This window comes from Nannospalax galili, unplaced genomic scaffold (genome assembly GCF_000622305.1).
Source record: "Nannospalax galili isolate Female #2095 unplaced genomic scaffold, S.galili_v1.0 scaffold1398, whole genome shotgun sequence".
NCBI lineage: Eukaryota > Metazoa > Chordata > Mammalia > Rodentia > Spalacidae > Nannospalax > Nannospalax galili.
In genome coordinates, this window is record NW_008342016.1 from 567,759 (window position 1) to 584,959 (window position 17,201).

Below are 17,201 nucleotides of genomic sequence, written 5' to 3' on the forward strand. Positions count from 1 at the left end.
CGTTTTTACAATAAAAGGGAATATAGTCTTCAACAATATTATGACCTTAAAGAAATTTATTTTCTTATATAATAGATCTTAGAGCTGGGCATGGTGGTGCACACCTGTAGTCCCAGCACTTGGGAGGCAGAGGCACATGTATCTCTGAGTTCAAGGCCAGTGTGGTCTACATAGTTCAAGGCCTGCTGTGGCTACAAGGAGACCCTGTTTCAAAAAGATAAAAAATAAATAAATAAAACATAATAGATCTTAGGTGAATCAGCTAGTTTAGAGGCAGCTCTGTTCCATACACTTATTCAAGGGCTTGAGTTCCTTCTCTCATGTTATTCCAGTGTCTGCCAGGTCCTTGATATTGCATGATTATAAGGTGTTGCACAAGGTTTCACTGACAGGTGGAGGAAATAATAAGTAATATTTTAAGGCCTAAACCAATATGCCACTTTGTCTCCATTCCATCAGTAAGAACTAAATTACATGGCCTACACGAATTACAAAGGATATGTAATCTCTGCAATGTGTCCAGAACAAAAAAGGAATTTCAGTCGAAATTGCATAGCCCGTTAAAAGATAGTTATTCACTGTCAGGAGTGATAGCTCATGCCTGTTATCACATCACTTGGGAGGCTGATGCAGGAGGACCTTTAGCTGAAGGGCAGTTTACTCTGAATAGCAAGTTCCAGGTGAGCCTGAGCTAGAAGTGAAAAGAAAAAAAAAGCTGGAGAGATAGATCAGCGGTTAAGAACACTGGTTGTTCTTGCAGAAGACCCAGGTTAGAATCCCAGCACCCACATGGCAGTTAACAACTGTCCATAACTCCGGTTCCAGGGAATCTGACGGCCTCTTCTGTCCTCCGTGGGCATTGCATGACAGGGATGCACTTACCTATATGCAGGCAATACATGCATACACATAAAATAAAAATAATAAATAAAATTAAAAAAAAGAAAGCAGGTAGAAGATCACTCATGAGTCTGAGGCCAGCAAGTCCCAGGCCTGCAGCTAGGGCTACATAGTAAGAACCTGTCTCAAAAACACCAGGGGCTGGTGAAGTGGCTCAATTGTGCACTAAGTCTGATGATCTGAATTTAATTCCAGGAACTTACATGGTGGAAAAAGACAGCCAAATTCCAAAAGTTATTCTCTGGCTTGCAAATATATACTGTGGCACATGTGAGCCTGCACATGCACACAACACACACACACACACACACACACACACACACAAATAAATGTAATTTAATCAATTTTTAAACCATCAAAAGAAAATAAGACCAAAAGAAGAAGAGGAAGAGGAAGAGGAGGAAGAGGGGGAAGAGAAGAAGGAAAGAGAAGGAGAAGCAGCAGCAGCAGCAGCAGAAGTTTTGAGGGCTGGAGGAATGGCTCAGTGGTTAAGAACACTGGCTGCTTTTGCAGAGAACCTGGGTTCAGTTCTCAGCACCCACATGGCAGCTAACAAATACCCTCAACTCCAGTTCCAGGGGATCCAATGTCCTCTTCTAGCTTCCATGAGCATTGCATGACACAGTGCACTTACATACATGCAGGCAAAACACTCATACCCATAAAATAAACACAATAAAATTTTAAAAATGTTAAAAAAGTAGTTTTGGAAGAGTATGGTGGCACATGCCAATAATCCCAGCACTAGGGAGTCTGCAGCAGGGGTATTACTGGAAGTTTAAGGTCATCCTGTACATAGCAAATTCTAGGCCAGCCAGAGTTATGGTATAAGACCTTGTTTCCAAAAAAACCAAAAAGCTATTCTTACAATAACTAAAACAGAGGTTTTAAGTGGTAGTTTCACTTAGCATGAATTTTTTTTAATGAGATTTTAAAGCTGAACATATACTGGCTGCCCTGGAACTCGATATGTAGATCAGAATGGCCTCAAACTCACAGAGATCTGCTTGCCTCTTCCTTCCCAGTGCTTGGATTTAAGGAGTGTGCCACCATGCCCAGCCACCAATGTATATTCTTACTATTCATGCCTTTTGATGGCAGTATTAATGACAGTCCTTATTTATAAATAACTAAAACCCATTGGGTGTGGTGATATATACCTTCAATTGCAGCACTCAGGAGGAAGAAGCAGATGGATCTCTGTGAGATAAAGGAAAGGCTAGTCTAAATAGTGAGTTCCAGGCCAGCTGGAGCTACAGGTAGACACTGTCTAAATTTAAAGTAAATAATTTTTTTGTTCTTTTTGAGACAGGGTCTCCCTGTAGTCACAGCTGGCCTAGAACTTGCTATGGAGACCAGGCTGGTTTCGATTTACAGATCTGCCTGTCTCTGCTTCCCAAGTGCTGGGATTTAAGCCATACCCAGCTATAAATAAATAATTTTTATTTTTGGTCTTTTTTGGGGGGGAGGGTTTATTTATCTTACATCTCCTGGGTCACAGTTCATTTTTTTGATCTTTTTTTTTTTTGAGACAAGGTCTCCCTGTAGCCCCAGATGGCCTGGAACTCGCTATATAGACCAGGCTGGCCCCAGACTCACAGAGATCCGCCTGCCTCTGCCTCCCAAGTGCTGGGATTAGAGGCATGCACCACCACGCCTGGCTTAAATAAATAATTTTTAAAAACAAAACAACAAATAGCTGAAACAACTTGAACAAGTCTAGGTTTAAGAAGGGAAAGTTCAGCAAGGCACAGTGGTGTACACCTGTAATCCCAACACTTGGTAGGCTGAACAGGGAGGATTGCATGTTTAAGGCCAGTCTTTACTACATAGCAAGACAGTCTCAAAAACAGGGAGGAGCTGTTGTCCCATAAGTCAAAACTGCTGCACAGTGTGGTGGCTACATATGTCTGAAAATTGATGTCATTTGCATCTAGTGGGTAGAATAAGGCAGAACTGACAATGTGTGTGGTCTTTCACAGATAGGCTTATTAAAAGGCACTTTGATTTCATTGTTACTGTCTCTTGGGTCATTTTCTCTGGGGGAAGCAAACTCTCATGCCATAAGGACACTCAGCAGAATCTGAAGAGGCTCATGTGGCAAGAAACAGGGTTACTGGAAAAAGCCACAGGAAAAAAAATGAGGCCTGATGCTAACAGCCAGGTAAGTGAATATTCTCAAAAGCAGATCTTTCAGCCACTGCCAAAGCTTCAGCTAACTGCAGTGGCTCTTGACATATGACTGAAATCAAATGAGAAACTTAAGTCAGAACCTCTTAACTGAGTTACTTACTTATTTGTGATCCACAGAAACTATGGAATAACAAATGTTGTTTTAACACACTACATTTTAAGATAACTTGCTACATAGCAATAGATAAATATTACAAAGAAAAAGAAATATGTTGAATATCATAGAACTTTTCTCATGTCTAATTCCACTTGGTTGTCTTTATTTTTTTCATTTTACATATTGAATTATCTAAGAAATTGTCCTCTGTTTTAAGAATCTGAGCCTCTCCCAGATCCAATTCTAAAATACCAGAGACAACTTTGATTAGCATAGCACTGACAATCTCATATTTGTACTCCCTTTAAATACTGAAGGGTGTTATTTGAGAATGTCTTTCTAAGAACCATCTTTCCTAGATGTCTTCTTACATGCAGGTAAGGATATGTAAAGGTGAGTGGAAATTTAGTCAAAATGTCTTTATGTCCTTTATATATAAGTATGTATGTATGTATGTATGTATGTATGTATGTATGTATGTATGTACTTTTTTTTGGTCTTTTTGAGATAGGGTCTCCCTGTAGCCCCAGCTGTCCTGGAACTATGTAGACCAGGCTGACCTTGAACTCACAGAGATCCACCTGTCTCTGCCTCCCGAGTGCTGGCATTAAAGGTATGCACCACCACGCCCAGCGTATGTATGTACTTTCATGGTGCTAGAGAGAGTGAACTAGGATCCTGTGCTTGCTAGGCAAGTCTTCTACCACTGAGCTATTATCTCCAGGCATCTTATTTTTATTTTTTAGCTGAATCCAGATGGTATTAAGCCCTAGGAAATTATGGAAGAAGCTGCTGCCTTACTCTGTGTAGTATTGCTAGTAACATAATACTGTGCACTGAAGAGTATTAAAGAAATAGTTAATTTGGCCTATGGTTCTACAGGTCTACAGGTCTAAGTTTAACCAGTTTCACTGGTGATGGCCTTCTGGATGGCACAGTCTTAAGGTGGTAAAGAGCATTACATTGTGAGAGATGGGAAGATTTGTGTATATCTTCTGGTTACTCTCTTTTTAACTTAAAAATTGTTTATTTACTTATTTTTATGTATATAAAATATGAAGCTCCTATTTTGTATGTTGTTATTTTGCTTTGATGAACTGGAACCTTGTTATGTTTTCTAGGATGTTGTCAAACTCTTGGGCTCAAAAAATCCTCATGCCTCAGTATCCCAAGTAGTTGGGACTACAATAACCAGAATATTGTAAAATTTTGAATATTTGATAGGTTTTTTTTTTTTTCCTGAGGAAAGGTAACCTAGACTGGCCTCAAATGCACTATAATGTCAATTATATCTTTGAATATCCTCCTCTTCTACCTCCCAAGCATTGGGATTTCAAGTATATACTGCCACACCTGAACCCACAGACGTGTTGATGTTTTGTCTTGGTTTGATTTTAGTAGTATTGGAAATTGAATCCAGGGCCTCCTACCTGTTAGACAAGTGCTGTATAACTGGACTACATTCCTACCCCTCCATAAATGTTTAAAATTTAATTATTGTCTGGGGAATGGAGAGATGGCTGCTCTTGCAGAGGACCTGGGTTCAGTTACCAGCACTCACATGGCAGCTAACAACTGTCTGTAACTCCAGGAGATCCAACACCCTCTTCTGATCTCTGCAGGTATCGCACAACATGAATGCACTTACATACATGCAGACAATACACTCATACACATAAAAAAAAAACAAAAAATTTAAATATTAAAAAAAATTAATGAGGCCGGGCATGGTGGTGCATGCCTTTAGTCCCAGCACTTGGGAGGCAGTCTCCATAGGGAATCCAGGCCAGCTGTGGCTTTAGGGAGACCCTGTCTCAAAAAGATCAAAAACAAACAAAAAACAAAAACAAAAACAAAACAAACAACAACAACAAAGACACTGACCAAAACCAACTTGGGGAGGAAAGGGTTTATTTTATCTTATATCTCCCAGATCACAGTCAGGACAGGAACCTGGATGCAGAGCTGAAGCACAGACCACAGACAGAGGAACACTGCTTACTGGTTTGCTCCTCTGGCCTGTGTTCAGCCTGTTCTAAACAATACAGGACCACCATACCCACAGTGGGCTGTACCCTCCTACATCACTCAGTAATTAAGAAATTGCCCCACAGAGAGGGATCCCATGAAAGGTATTCTTCAATTGAGGTTCCATCTACCCAGATGTGTCAAATTGACAACTGAAGTTATCCAGCACAGTTGCCATTTCTTACAGCTGGCAGGCATAGGGAAAAGACAATACAAATTAGATCTGTTCTAGATCCCTTCCTGGAACCCAACTTGTGGAAGAGTCAGATAGCAAGGAAGTAGAAATGGTAGTAGGCCCCTGAAGTATGACCTTTAACACAGAGGAAGTGGAAATCCATGTTTTAATATGTAGGTAGGGGGCTTAGTAATGGCCCAGTAGAGAAAACTGTGATCATCAGTGAACACTCTGCCTCTGAACTGCTTGAATTGGGAAAGGCTTTAAAACAAGAAATGAAAGAGCCTCTCACAGCCTGACTTGAGAGGCTGTGGCACATCAGGGTGGATGGGATGTATGAATACTGTGAAAGTGGAGAAACTGAGTAATGTAACTATTATCCCTCCTTCAGAGAAAGGATTCATAATCTGAAGCAATATGAAGGAAGTCAGTCCCTTATGGACTAGCTCATATGAACCATTAGGGACATTTAATTATTCTTTTAAAAAATTATTTATGGGCTGGAGAGATGGCACAGCAGTTAAGAGCACTGAGTGCTCTTGCAGAGGACCTGGGTTTGATTCCTAGCATCCACATGGCAGCTAACAACTGTCTATAAATCCAGTTCCAGTGGATCCGATATTTTCTTCTGACCTCCATGGGCATTGTATGACAAGGGTGCACTTACACACATGCAGGTAATACACTCATACACGTAAAAAATAAAAATAATAAATAAAATACTTTAAAATTATTTATTTTTATTTCATGTGTATGTTTTACTTACATGTAAATGTGTTACATGCATGCAATGCCCACAGAGGCCAGAAGAGAGCATCTGATCCCCTGGAACTGGAGTTAGGAATGGTTGTTAGCTGCCATGTGGGTGCTGGGAACTGAACCTAGGTCCTCTGCAAGAGCAGCCAGTGCTTTTTTTAACTGCTGCACCATTTCTCCAGCTTCCCATTTGATTATTCTTGCCCTAGGTTCCTATGATTATTAGGGACTAGAAGAAAATAGAGGAAATACAGGTATTACTCAGCATTAGAGGGATGGTGTTTGATGTGCTATTAATCAGGTAGGATAGATCTATGTTCACAAGAAAGTTAAAAAGAATTCAGCATGGATCTCGGGACTGATATGGGATGTTAGTGGCTTTGCCAAGCCCATGATGGGACATGATTTTTCAAGGTAGGAGATCTGAATAATTTAGACTAACATGTAAGTAAGGTTCATGCTCAGGCAATCAGGACAGAATGAGGGAAAAAAGGGAAAAAGCAGTTGATGAAGCTTCTCTGAGTCACTCAAAAGCAAATGTTACAAGATTTATGTTGTGCTGTAGTTTCTAGAGAAAAAATTGACAAGAAGCTAAGTAAAGTGCTTATAGCTGTGCGTGGTGGTGTGTGCCTTTAGTCCCAACACTTGGGAGGTAGAGGTAGGTGGATCTCTGTGAGTTCAAGGCCAACCTGGTCTACACAGCAAGTTCCAGGCTAACTGTGGTTACAGGGAAACCATGTCTCAAAAAGACCAATAAAAATAAATAAATAAATAAATAAATAAATAAAATAAAAATAGACAGTGCTTATAAGCCCCCTTGGAAAATAACAGTCCTCCAAAGAGCTGTAAGAAGGAATGGGAGACAGAGTAGTACAGGTGAAAAAGATTAAGCTTGTCTTAGAGGTGGGTAGGTATCCCCCCAGAATATGCTGTTTATGTTTCACCTCTGTAAGAAAGAATCTAGGGGGTGCTCAGCTGGAAGTCTTTACAGCAGCCAGGTATGGTTGAAGGACAGGCAACAGCCACCCATACTGCCAGCCTGAAGCCTATCAGAAGTGGGACTCTGGCTGCAGAATCAGTAATAGCAGGTAAGCATACAATCCCATTTCCCTTTAGCTCTGAGCTGGCTCTGCCAAGCTGGTCAGGGGTGGGAGATATTTGACAGCATGCCAGGACAAGAAGACTAGATGGCTCATAGAGAATGACTGTAGTTATAGAGGGCTGTGTCAGGTAGCATACTCCATCCATATACTATACTTAGCTTTGCTTTTCTGATAGAGAGTAGTTGATGCAATTTATAGGATCTTTTCATGAGTTTTCCTTTCCTTTTAAAAAAATTATTTATTATTATTATTTGTATTATTTGGTCTTTTTGAGACAGGGTCTCCCTGTAGCCCCAGCTGACTGGAACTCGCTATGTAGACCAGGCTGGCCTCGAACTCACAGAGATCCACCTAACTCTACCTCCCAAGTGCTGGGACTAAAGGGGTGTACCACCACACCCGGCTATTTTTATATTTTAAAAATATTTTATTTATTATTTTTTATTTTTATGTGAGTGTATTGCCTGCATGTATGTAAGTGAACCCATGTTGTACAATGCCCACAGAGGTCAGAAGAGGGAGTCAGATCCCCTGGAACTGGAGTTAGGACAGTTGTTAGCCACCATGTGGGTTCCGGGATTCAAATCCAGGTCCTCTGCAAGTGCTCTTAACTGCTGAGCCATCTCTCCAGCCCCTCTAACACATTTTTAATTGCAACCTGAAATGCCAGATTAACACTTCAAGTTCATATGTTTGTTTCCTACACCAAGGATTGTATGTAATCTTTTTAGCATTGCAATTTATTAGGTAAAAGACCAATATCATCTTTCAATTTCCTAACTACCAGTAAAATTGACCATGTTTTAAGAAATTGGTCATTGCAGGGCTGGAGAGATGGATCGGTGGTTAAGCACACTGGTTATTCTTGCAGAGGACCTGGATTCGGTTCCCAATACCCACATGATGGCTAACAACAGTCCATAATTCCATTTTTAGGGAATCAGACACCCTCTTCTGGCCTCTGAAGGCATTTCATTCATTGCATGTGTAGAACCCTGAGACCCTCTTCATTCACCCGCTACCCCTCAATCCCTCCAGACCCCCCACTAATTGCTCTTTTAGCTTCTGTAAAATGCTTGGCTGCTGCTTTAGACATGCCTAAACACGCCCTGGCATGCCCTGACTCCCATCTGCTATTCCCCCCCTTCCAGGAAACTATGGATTAACCAAGCCCGAGCATAAAAACTGTCCTATAAGGTAAAAACGGAGACTCCTGGCCCCACAGGTAACAGTCAGCACATTCCATACCCCTGAGAATAGCACCTACCAATAAGAAACTTCCAGGGCTGCATCTTATACATCCAATCGGTTTAAAATTATGTTGGCGCGCACGGGCTCCTTGAACCAACCAAAATGTATCTTTGGTATCTCCCCCTCCCTTTTTGTCTAAACCTATAAAAGGCTCCACTCTCCCTTACTCTGGATCCGTTGAGTTGGTGAGGTCTGAGAGCCCGAGCTTAAGCCCGAATAAACCATAAACCTTTGCTTTTGCATTTTGGTGTGTTGGGTTCTCGAGGTGGTCTCTTTGGGGTCCAGTGGATGGGGTACAACACATGTGGTAGGATTATATACATGTAGGCAAAACACTCATACACATAAAAATAAATATGAATTTAAAGAAAAGACGACCATTTTAATTTTATTTTTAAAATTTACAAATATTTATTTTTATGTGTATGAGTGTATTGCCTGCATGTATGTAAGTGTACCTGTGTTGTGCTCATAATACCTGTAACTCCAGTTTCAGGGGGGATCTGATACCTCACTTGCACATACGCATATAATTAAAAGTAACAAAAATAAATCTTAAAATAATGGGCGTGGTTCCATATGCCTTTAATCCCAGCACTCTGGAGGCAGAAGCAGGGATTTCTTTGTAAGAGAAAGGCTAGCCTGGTCTACATAGCACGTTCCAGGTCAGTTGGGGCCACAGAGAGACCTTGTCTCAAACAATAATGGCAATAACAACTACTACAATAACAATAAAATATTTTGTAGTGTATATTACAAATATTTCAGTGTTCCAAGATCTGAGAAACACCTTCAAAACTAGAGACTCACTGAGCTGAAGGATCTGTAACTCCTCCAATCAGAAAGCAGCCTGTCAATGGGGAAGAAACTACCAAGCCCAGAATTCCATGCGCGCATAAGGCCCGCCCACGCCCCAAGCGGTGCCCTCTGGGATGTGTAGTGAGAGCTCTTTCCGGTGCACGCTGGTTTTGGACCTCCGGTTTTCGGCTCTTGAGGAAAGATGTTGTTTTTCCCGGAAAGGCTAAGTAGCCTGGGACAAGAGGGGTGAGCGGGAGAAGTGAGCCTACTGCCGCCGCTGTGGGGACCAGACTTCTGAGAGGGCCAGAGCAGCCCTCCGTGATCCACTGGAAAGTCCGTGGCGTGTAGGAAGAACTCACCGGCAAGTCGGGGCAGGGGGCGTCGGCTTCTCTTTCCCCACCCCGCACATTTCCGGGCCGGACAGACGGTGCAGTTTAGAAACCAAGCCTTCTTTGCGGGTGTTGGGCTCTCTTCAGGGGGCAGCCGGAGCCCATTGCCAACCCGGCTCGTGGAGGCCGCGTTCGCTTTGGGTTAGCCCTCCTGAGTGCCAGATGCCAAGGACCCCTGTCACCTGCGACCTCCACGTGCCCGCGCACCACCTCCTGTACCTGTCGGTCACATGCCCAAGGCCCCTCCTTTAGTTGTTTGTTTCCTCAAGGTCACTGCGAAGGCCGACCTAGGGATGTAATTTAAAATTGTAATTTATTGTAGTCTTTGAGAGGTTGGGTCTACAAACAAGCAAGCAAATACCCTAAAAGACAGTTGTGTTTTTTTTTTTTTTTATCTTCAAATTCGAAAGCATTTTTAGTTGGATACAGGAAGCTACCTCTTTTTTGGACTTTTCTCCAAATCCTGCTATCTGGTTCAGACTAAAAGTCTGTGGTTGATGCCAAAAGAGAAAAAAAAGTTACTTGAAATTTTAATTTTGGAAATTGATATTAATGAAGTAAGAATAACCATGGTAAACCAGCTCTAAGATATTTTATTTAGAGCCATCAAGATGGAAACAAAACACATGAAGGAAAGCCAGTTATTTTTATACCAGCATATTACACCCGACTACTAGTTGCAGATGGATTTCTTTACCAAAGAAAAATTGTGATATAAAGGGAAAAAAGTTTGGAGACTCATCGGCTATAAATATGTTCCGTCTAAGAGGCATCTTAGTCTCTAGGAGAGTGTTTCAGTTACGGCCCTTCAGTTATGAATCGTTTATTATTCAGATGAATAACTGTGCGGACGAAAAGCAAGTGTTTGATCTTCTTGAAAGGAACAAAGATACACTTTCAGAAAAGCAAGTGGGATGTGCACTTAACGCACTTCAGCAGATTCGGATGCAGAAGATCAGCTTGATAAGAAACAGTGCTCCGGTCAAAGACCATCCCCAGTTCCTCAGGCTTTGTAAGGCTGCTGCAAATCGCATCAATTCTATGAACAATGACACCCTGGTGAATGTGTTATACATCATAAGACAGTAAGTCGCTTTTAGATTTTGTGGAAATGGTTATAGTTTATATTTCAGTTTTCTAAGAATCTCATTAAAATAAAAAAAAAATTTCAGAAGATAGTTTTCCTGATAATGTGGTATTTTAAAGATGTTTGAAGGATAATCTTTGATGCCAGGTAGTACAGTTTAAAAATTACAAAAGAAATAGGGGGCTGGAGAGATGACTCAGGGGGTAAGAACGCTGGCTGTTCTTGCAGAAGACCCAGGTTCGAATCTCAGCACCCACATGGCAGCTAACAACTGTCTCTAACTCCAGTTCCAGGGGATCTGAAGCCCTCTTCTGACCTCCGTGGGCATTGCATGACATGGGTGCACTTACACACATGCAGGCAGTACATGAATAGACATAAAAATAAATTTTTTTTTTTGGTCTTTTTTTTTTTGAGACAGGGTCTCCCTGTAGCCCCAGCTGTCCTGGAACTCACCATGTAGACCAGGCTGGCCTTGAACTCACAGAGATCCACCTGCCTCTGCCTCCGGAGTGCTGGGATTAAAGGTGTGTGCCACCACGCCCAGCTAAAATAAAATATTTTTTAAAAATTAGGAAAGTAAACGTGTCTGGCATTGGATATATGAGACTGGATTATTGTGGAATGTTGTGGAAATGTGTTTGAAGTCAATGAGGATAAAAGAGGTAAATAATTAAATTTCAGGTTAATGTCTAATAAATCAGTGGTTAGTAAATTGTATTTTTGTTGATCTATCTTTTGGCTTCCATAATTTTTTTTAGGGGCTATTGAAATAGTAGTTCATTTCCCAGTAATAACTCTTAAGCAGAAAAAAAGTGAAAAATTAGAATACTGAAATAAGGCCAGAGCAGGAATAAAGACTGTTCATTGGGACCTTACTATTGAGCCATCTTCCTAGCCTGTTGTAGCTTCTTCTGGGACAAAGTCACAGGTAGCCTAGGCTGCTCTTAAACTTTCTGTGTAACCAAGGCTAGCCTTGAACTTCTGATCCTCTTGCCTGTATCTTCCAAATTCTGGGATTACAGGTGTGTGCCACTACACCCGATTTGAAGTTCATTTTTTCGCTAAAATATTTATTGTAGCTGGGCATAGTGGTGCATGCCTTTAATCCCAGCACTTGGGAGTCAGAGGCAAGTTTGAGGCCAGCCTGATTTACATAGAGAGTTCTAAGTTAGCTGGGGCCACAGGGAGACCCTGTCTCAAAAAGACCAAAAAATAAATTTTTTTTTGCTTTTTTTTTTTCTTTTGTAATAAGGTCTTGCTTTCCTAGCCCTAGCTAGCCTGGAACACACCATTTAGACTAGACTGGCTTCTCCCTCAGCCTGCCAAGTAGCTGAAATTAAATGTGGGCCACCATGCCCAGCTCTGAGTTCCAGAACAGTTGGGGCTACAGGGAGACCCTGTCTCAAAAAGACAAAAAAAAAAAAAAAAAAAAAGTTCTATGTGTGGAAAATTATTTTTTCTTGTTTTTATTGAGGTTTGCTGTTGAGGCCCATGACCCAGTAGTTGAAGCACTAGTTTCGGAAGCATGGAAAAGACTAAAAAGGCAAGTACTCTTGGGTTTGTCTTATAAGATTAGGGTTATTCTTTTCATGGTCATCAAAATGAAATCTTGGAGGAAAAGAGTGAAATCTTACAGGAAAAAAGTACATTTGGGCCCAGTATGTCACTTAGTTGGTAGAATACTTGTCTAACATTCATAAGGCCCTGGGTTTGATCTCCAGTACTGTATTAAATTAGCCGTGGTAGTGCATGGCTTTATCCTAGTACTCTGGAGATAAGAGGCAGGAGGCAGAAATAGAGACAGAAATTCAAGGTCATCATCCTTGACCTCCATAACAAGTTTGAGGCTAGCCTGGGATATATGAGACCCTGCCTCAAAAATAATTTTTTTTATGTCTTTTTGAGATAGGGTCTCTCTGTAGTCCCAGCTGGCCTGGAACTCACTATGTAGACCAGACTGGCCTTGATCTTACAGAGATCTGCCCCTCTGCTTCCTAGCCAGAAAAAAAAAATTTTAGTTTGAGGGTTTTTTCTTTAAAATTTTAAAAATATTTTATTTTTATTTTATGTGTATGAGTTTATTGCCTGCATGTATATGAGTGCACCACGTCGTGCAATGCCTCGGAAGTCAGAAGAGGGCATCAGATTCCCCTGGAACTGGATTTAAAGATGATTCTTAGCTGCCATGTGGTACTGGGAATTGAACCCGGGTTCTCTTCAAGAGCAATTAGTGCTCTTAACCGCTGAACCATCTCTCCAGCCCCAGTTTGAGGGTTTTTGATTGTGTTAAGTATATTTCTCTTTCTTTCTTTTTTTTTTTTTTTTAATGGAGAAAAGTAAGTATTTCAGATGTTCTCTCTTTAACTGAGAGCAGGCTATGCTTTCCAAATACATTTAGTCAAAATATGAATACAGTAGAGTCATAGATATTCATGAACTAGGTGCTTTGACTCTGGAAGAATTCTGATTGGCCCACAATTAAAAAACAAACAAACCTAGATTGCAAAGTCCATAGAGAAGAAAAAAGAAACCATTTTAGTGGAATTGGAAGGCCATGAAGTACTGTTGAGGGGCCTGTGTAACTTCCGGTTCTGTCACTCCTTTTCTGTGACTAGGTAGTGACCAACAGTTATAGGTGAACTTTTTAAAGAAAGTGAGCTTCAGGTCCACTACTGTGGTCAGTATTGATTCAAATGTACTTTCTAGACTATACAGCTGTATTTTAACATGTCATAATGATTGTCATCATTCAGGGTATTCTTGCGAATATAGGGAGATACATTCTACAAATATATGTGGAAGGTTGTTCGTATATATGTAAGAGAACTGAGACAATAACAGCTCATTTTAGGACAGCTTTGGAAAACTTCAAAATTTTCAAGCTAGGAATTTGTGATAGTGGATTAAGGTAAATGATAGTAAGGGAAGGAAAAATCAAGGTGGGAAAGAGACAGGAAGGTTTTAAGAGCTGTGAAACAGTGGCTGGCAAGATGGCACAATGATTGGTAAAGGTGCCTGTTGCTAAGCCTGATGATCTGGTTTTGTTCCCTGAGCCTTATATGATAGACGGAGAAAATGACTCCCATAGGTTGTCCTCTGACTACCACAGATATTATATGGGGCACACACACACACACACACACACACACAATAATAAGAAATAAAAATAAATAGAAACACTATCATGCTGAACATGATGATTCATGCTTGTAATCCTTGTACTTGGGAGGTCTGAGGTAAAAGGATTGCTGTGTGTTTTAGGCCAGCCTGGGCTATATAGTGAGTTCCAGGCTAGCCTGGGTTACAGAATAGGATCTTGTCCCACAAAAAAAAATATAACAGTATTACCAGTTTCCTAGAAGATCCCTTTATAGTCTCTTCTAGTTTCGTCTCCTATCCCATCAGTTAAGAGCACTTGCTGCTTTTCCAAAAGACCCAAATTCAGTTCCCAGCACCCACTTTGGTTGCTCACAGCCTCCTGTAGCTCCAACTCCAGGGGAATAGGACACCTCTGGCTTTTGAGGGCACTTGCACTCATGCTGCACACACAGAGAGATACAAATAGAAATAAATCTTCAAAGACCCAAACAATCTTGACTTTCTTTATTGTTTTTTACATTTATCTATTTATTTTACGTGCTGAGGGAGTGAGGGTATGGCACATGTGTGTACCAGTGCTCATGTGTGGAGGTTAGAGGATAACTTTCAGGAGTCATGTTCTCTCTCTTTCTGCCATATGGGTTCTGGGACTCAAACTTAACATCATCATGCTTGGTGGCAAGTACCTTCAAGACTCACCAAGTCATCTAACCCTGCAAAAGGATCTTGACTAATAACACCAAAATTTTGTTTTGTTTTTTATAGCAATCAAATCTATAGTATATACCCTGATGTCTGATTTGCTTAATATGTTTTAAGGATTCATGTGTAATGTTGTGTGATTCAGTAGTCCTTTCTATTTTATTTATTATGTTTCTCTGGATATGTGGAATTTATCCATTGTACTGTAAATAATTATTTGGATTGGCTGCAATTTTTGTTATTATGTACTATGTTGCTACAAATTTTCTTATGCTTTTAATAAATAACAACAACAACAAATGGAAAATCAGGTACCAGGGAGGTAACCCAGTGGTTGAGTGCTTGCCAAGTATATGCAAGGCAGGATTTGATCCCCCGCACTACTGAAAAGGCAAAGAAAATAAAAAAAAAATCAAAATACATAATAATTCTTTTTTTATTTTGCCATTTACTTGAAGAAATTGGATCAACATTGTTTGACACCTCAAAAAATTAATAGGTAAAATTCAAATAATGAGTGACTTTCTCTTTTTTTTTTTTGTCTTTCTGAGACAGGATCTCCCTGTCGTCTCAGCTGGCCTGGAATTCACTCTAGACTAGCCTGGCCTTGCCTCCTGAGTGCTGGGATTAAAGGTGTTGTGCTACCATGCCCTGTGTGACTTTCTGTTTTAAATCTTTCTGAAGTTTTGGACTGTTTAAAAATTATGATCATCTGGTGCTTTTATAATAATAATCAACTCATCTTGGAAAAATTAATCTTTTAAAAATATATTTGGGGGGCTGGGGAGATGGTTCAGCAGTTAAGAGCACTGACTTCTCTTAGAGGACCTGGGTTCAAGTCCCAGCACCTACATAGCAGCTAAAAACTGTCTCAACTCAGTTCCAGGGATCCAATGTCCTCTTCTGATCTTTGTGGGCATTATATACCACAGGTGCACTTATATTCATGCAGGCAGTACACTCATACACATAAAATTTAGAAAATATATTTTTATTCTCTGAGAATTTCATACAGTGTATTTTGATCAAGTTCACCCTCCCACTCCTCCTAGGTCCACCTCCCTCTCATCTTTTCTTTCTATGCTAGGCACACACTCAACCACTGAATTACTCCCTCAGCCCTTGAAAAAAAATTCATGTTACATTAGGAATATATTAGCATTTGTGTTGCTTTTTATTTGGGAACTGTGTCATGTATTTTAATTAATAGTAGTGATCTCATATTTCTTTTTATTAGGTTTGATATTAATGCGCTGTCAACATTTTCCACTTGCCTAGCTGATCAGCGTTTGCAGTTTAGTCCATTAATGGGAGAAATAGCTGATATTGTAAATAAGAACTTGGAAACCATACAGGACTTAAGGTAAATTTATTTAGGCCTTGACTGAGTATAAAGATCCTGGGCTTTGGATGCAGATAGAGGTTTGACATTTATAATTATACTAATTTAATCTCTTGAAAGTTCATCCTCCTCCTCCACTATAAAACAGCAATAGCAATATCTACTTTGTATTGTTGCAACCTTGAAGGATCTGAGATTTCTACCTTACTTGCAGTCTAACAGGTTTGCCTGCCATGTCCCCTGCCTATCTGTCACATTTTCTTTTTTTAAAAAATATTTTTTTTTATTATTTTATGGGTATGAGTGTAGTGCCTGCCTGTAGGTCTAGGTACACCCGTGTTATGCAATGCCCGTGGAGGACAGAAGAGGCTATCGGATCCCCTAGAACTAGAGTTACGGACAGTTGTTAGCTGCCGTGTGGATGCTGAGAATTGAACCTGGGTCTTCTGTAAGAACAGTTAGTGTTCTTAACCGCTGAGCTGTCTCTCTAGCTCCCATCTGTCACATTTTCTTATGTGGCAGCAGAAAGCATGAGAGTCCTAGATCAGAGGTAGAGGATTGTTGCTCATAGCAGTAGCAATACCCAGAGTATGAGCATTTGTTTTGTGCTCATTTTCTAAGCTTCAGTCCCCACAGTGAGCTGTGACCCAGGGGAGGAATCTAGGTTTCATTTTTATTTTTTTGGTCTTTTTGAGACAGGGTCTCCCTATAGCCCCAGCTGTCCTGGAACTCACTATATAGACCAGGCTGGCCTTGAACTCACAGAGATCCGCCTGCCTCTGCCTTCTGAGTGCTGGGACTAAAGGGGTGTGCTACCATGCCTGGCGGAGCCTGGGTTTTATAATAGATGTCTGCACTTGCTCCAGAGGGAGACATTATATCCATCTAGGCTGTTTGCTGTATTGTACAAACATCCTTCCAAAGGTGGTCCTGAATAAAAAGTCAGTGTGTCTGCTTGCAGCACATGTAGAAACTTGAGAAACACATATAGATTGGTTTTCAGTAAGTATCTGTAACAGAAGATTCTCAGTAGTTGCTAGTTACTGTTATCATATATAGATATAAACCCAAGAAATATTAAAATGTAAATTCACAATGGGCGTGGTGGCGCATGCTTTTAGTCCTAACACTCAGGAGGCAGAGGCAGGGGCATCACCATGAGATCGGGGCTAGCCTGCTCTACTTAGTGATTTCCAAGCAGCCTGGGTCTAGAGAAACTCTGCCAAAAATTAAGAAGAAAAAAAAATTAGTGCTGGGTGTGCTGGTGCACATCTTTAG

At 40.7% G+C, this 17,201-nt stretch overlaps 1 protein-coding gene across 2 annotated transcripts in view; it reads left to right on the forward strand.

The window, feature by feature from the left end:
* Positions 1–9,436: 9,436 nt before the first annotated feature.
* The window catches only part of Fastkd1 (FAST kinase domains 1), a 39,401-nt gene continuing 31,636 nt past the window's right edge, over positions 9,437–17,201 (forward strand). For both annotated transcript variants that reach the window (XM_008837806.3, XM_029565782.1), the window contains exons 1-3: positions 9,437–10,775; positions 12,255–12,323; positions 15,819–15,944. In XM_008837806.3, coding sequence (XP_008836028.1) covers positions 10,444–10,775; positions 12,255–12,323; positions 15,819–15,944 — 527 coding nt within the window. In that variant the 5' untranslated portion in view covers positions 9,437–10,443. The remainder of the gene's footprint in view (positions 10,776–12,254; positions 12,324–15,818; positions 15,945–17,201) is intronic.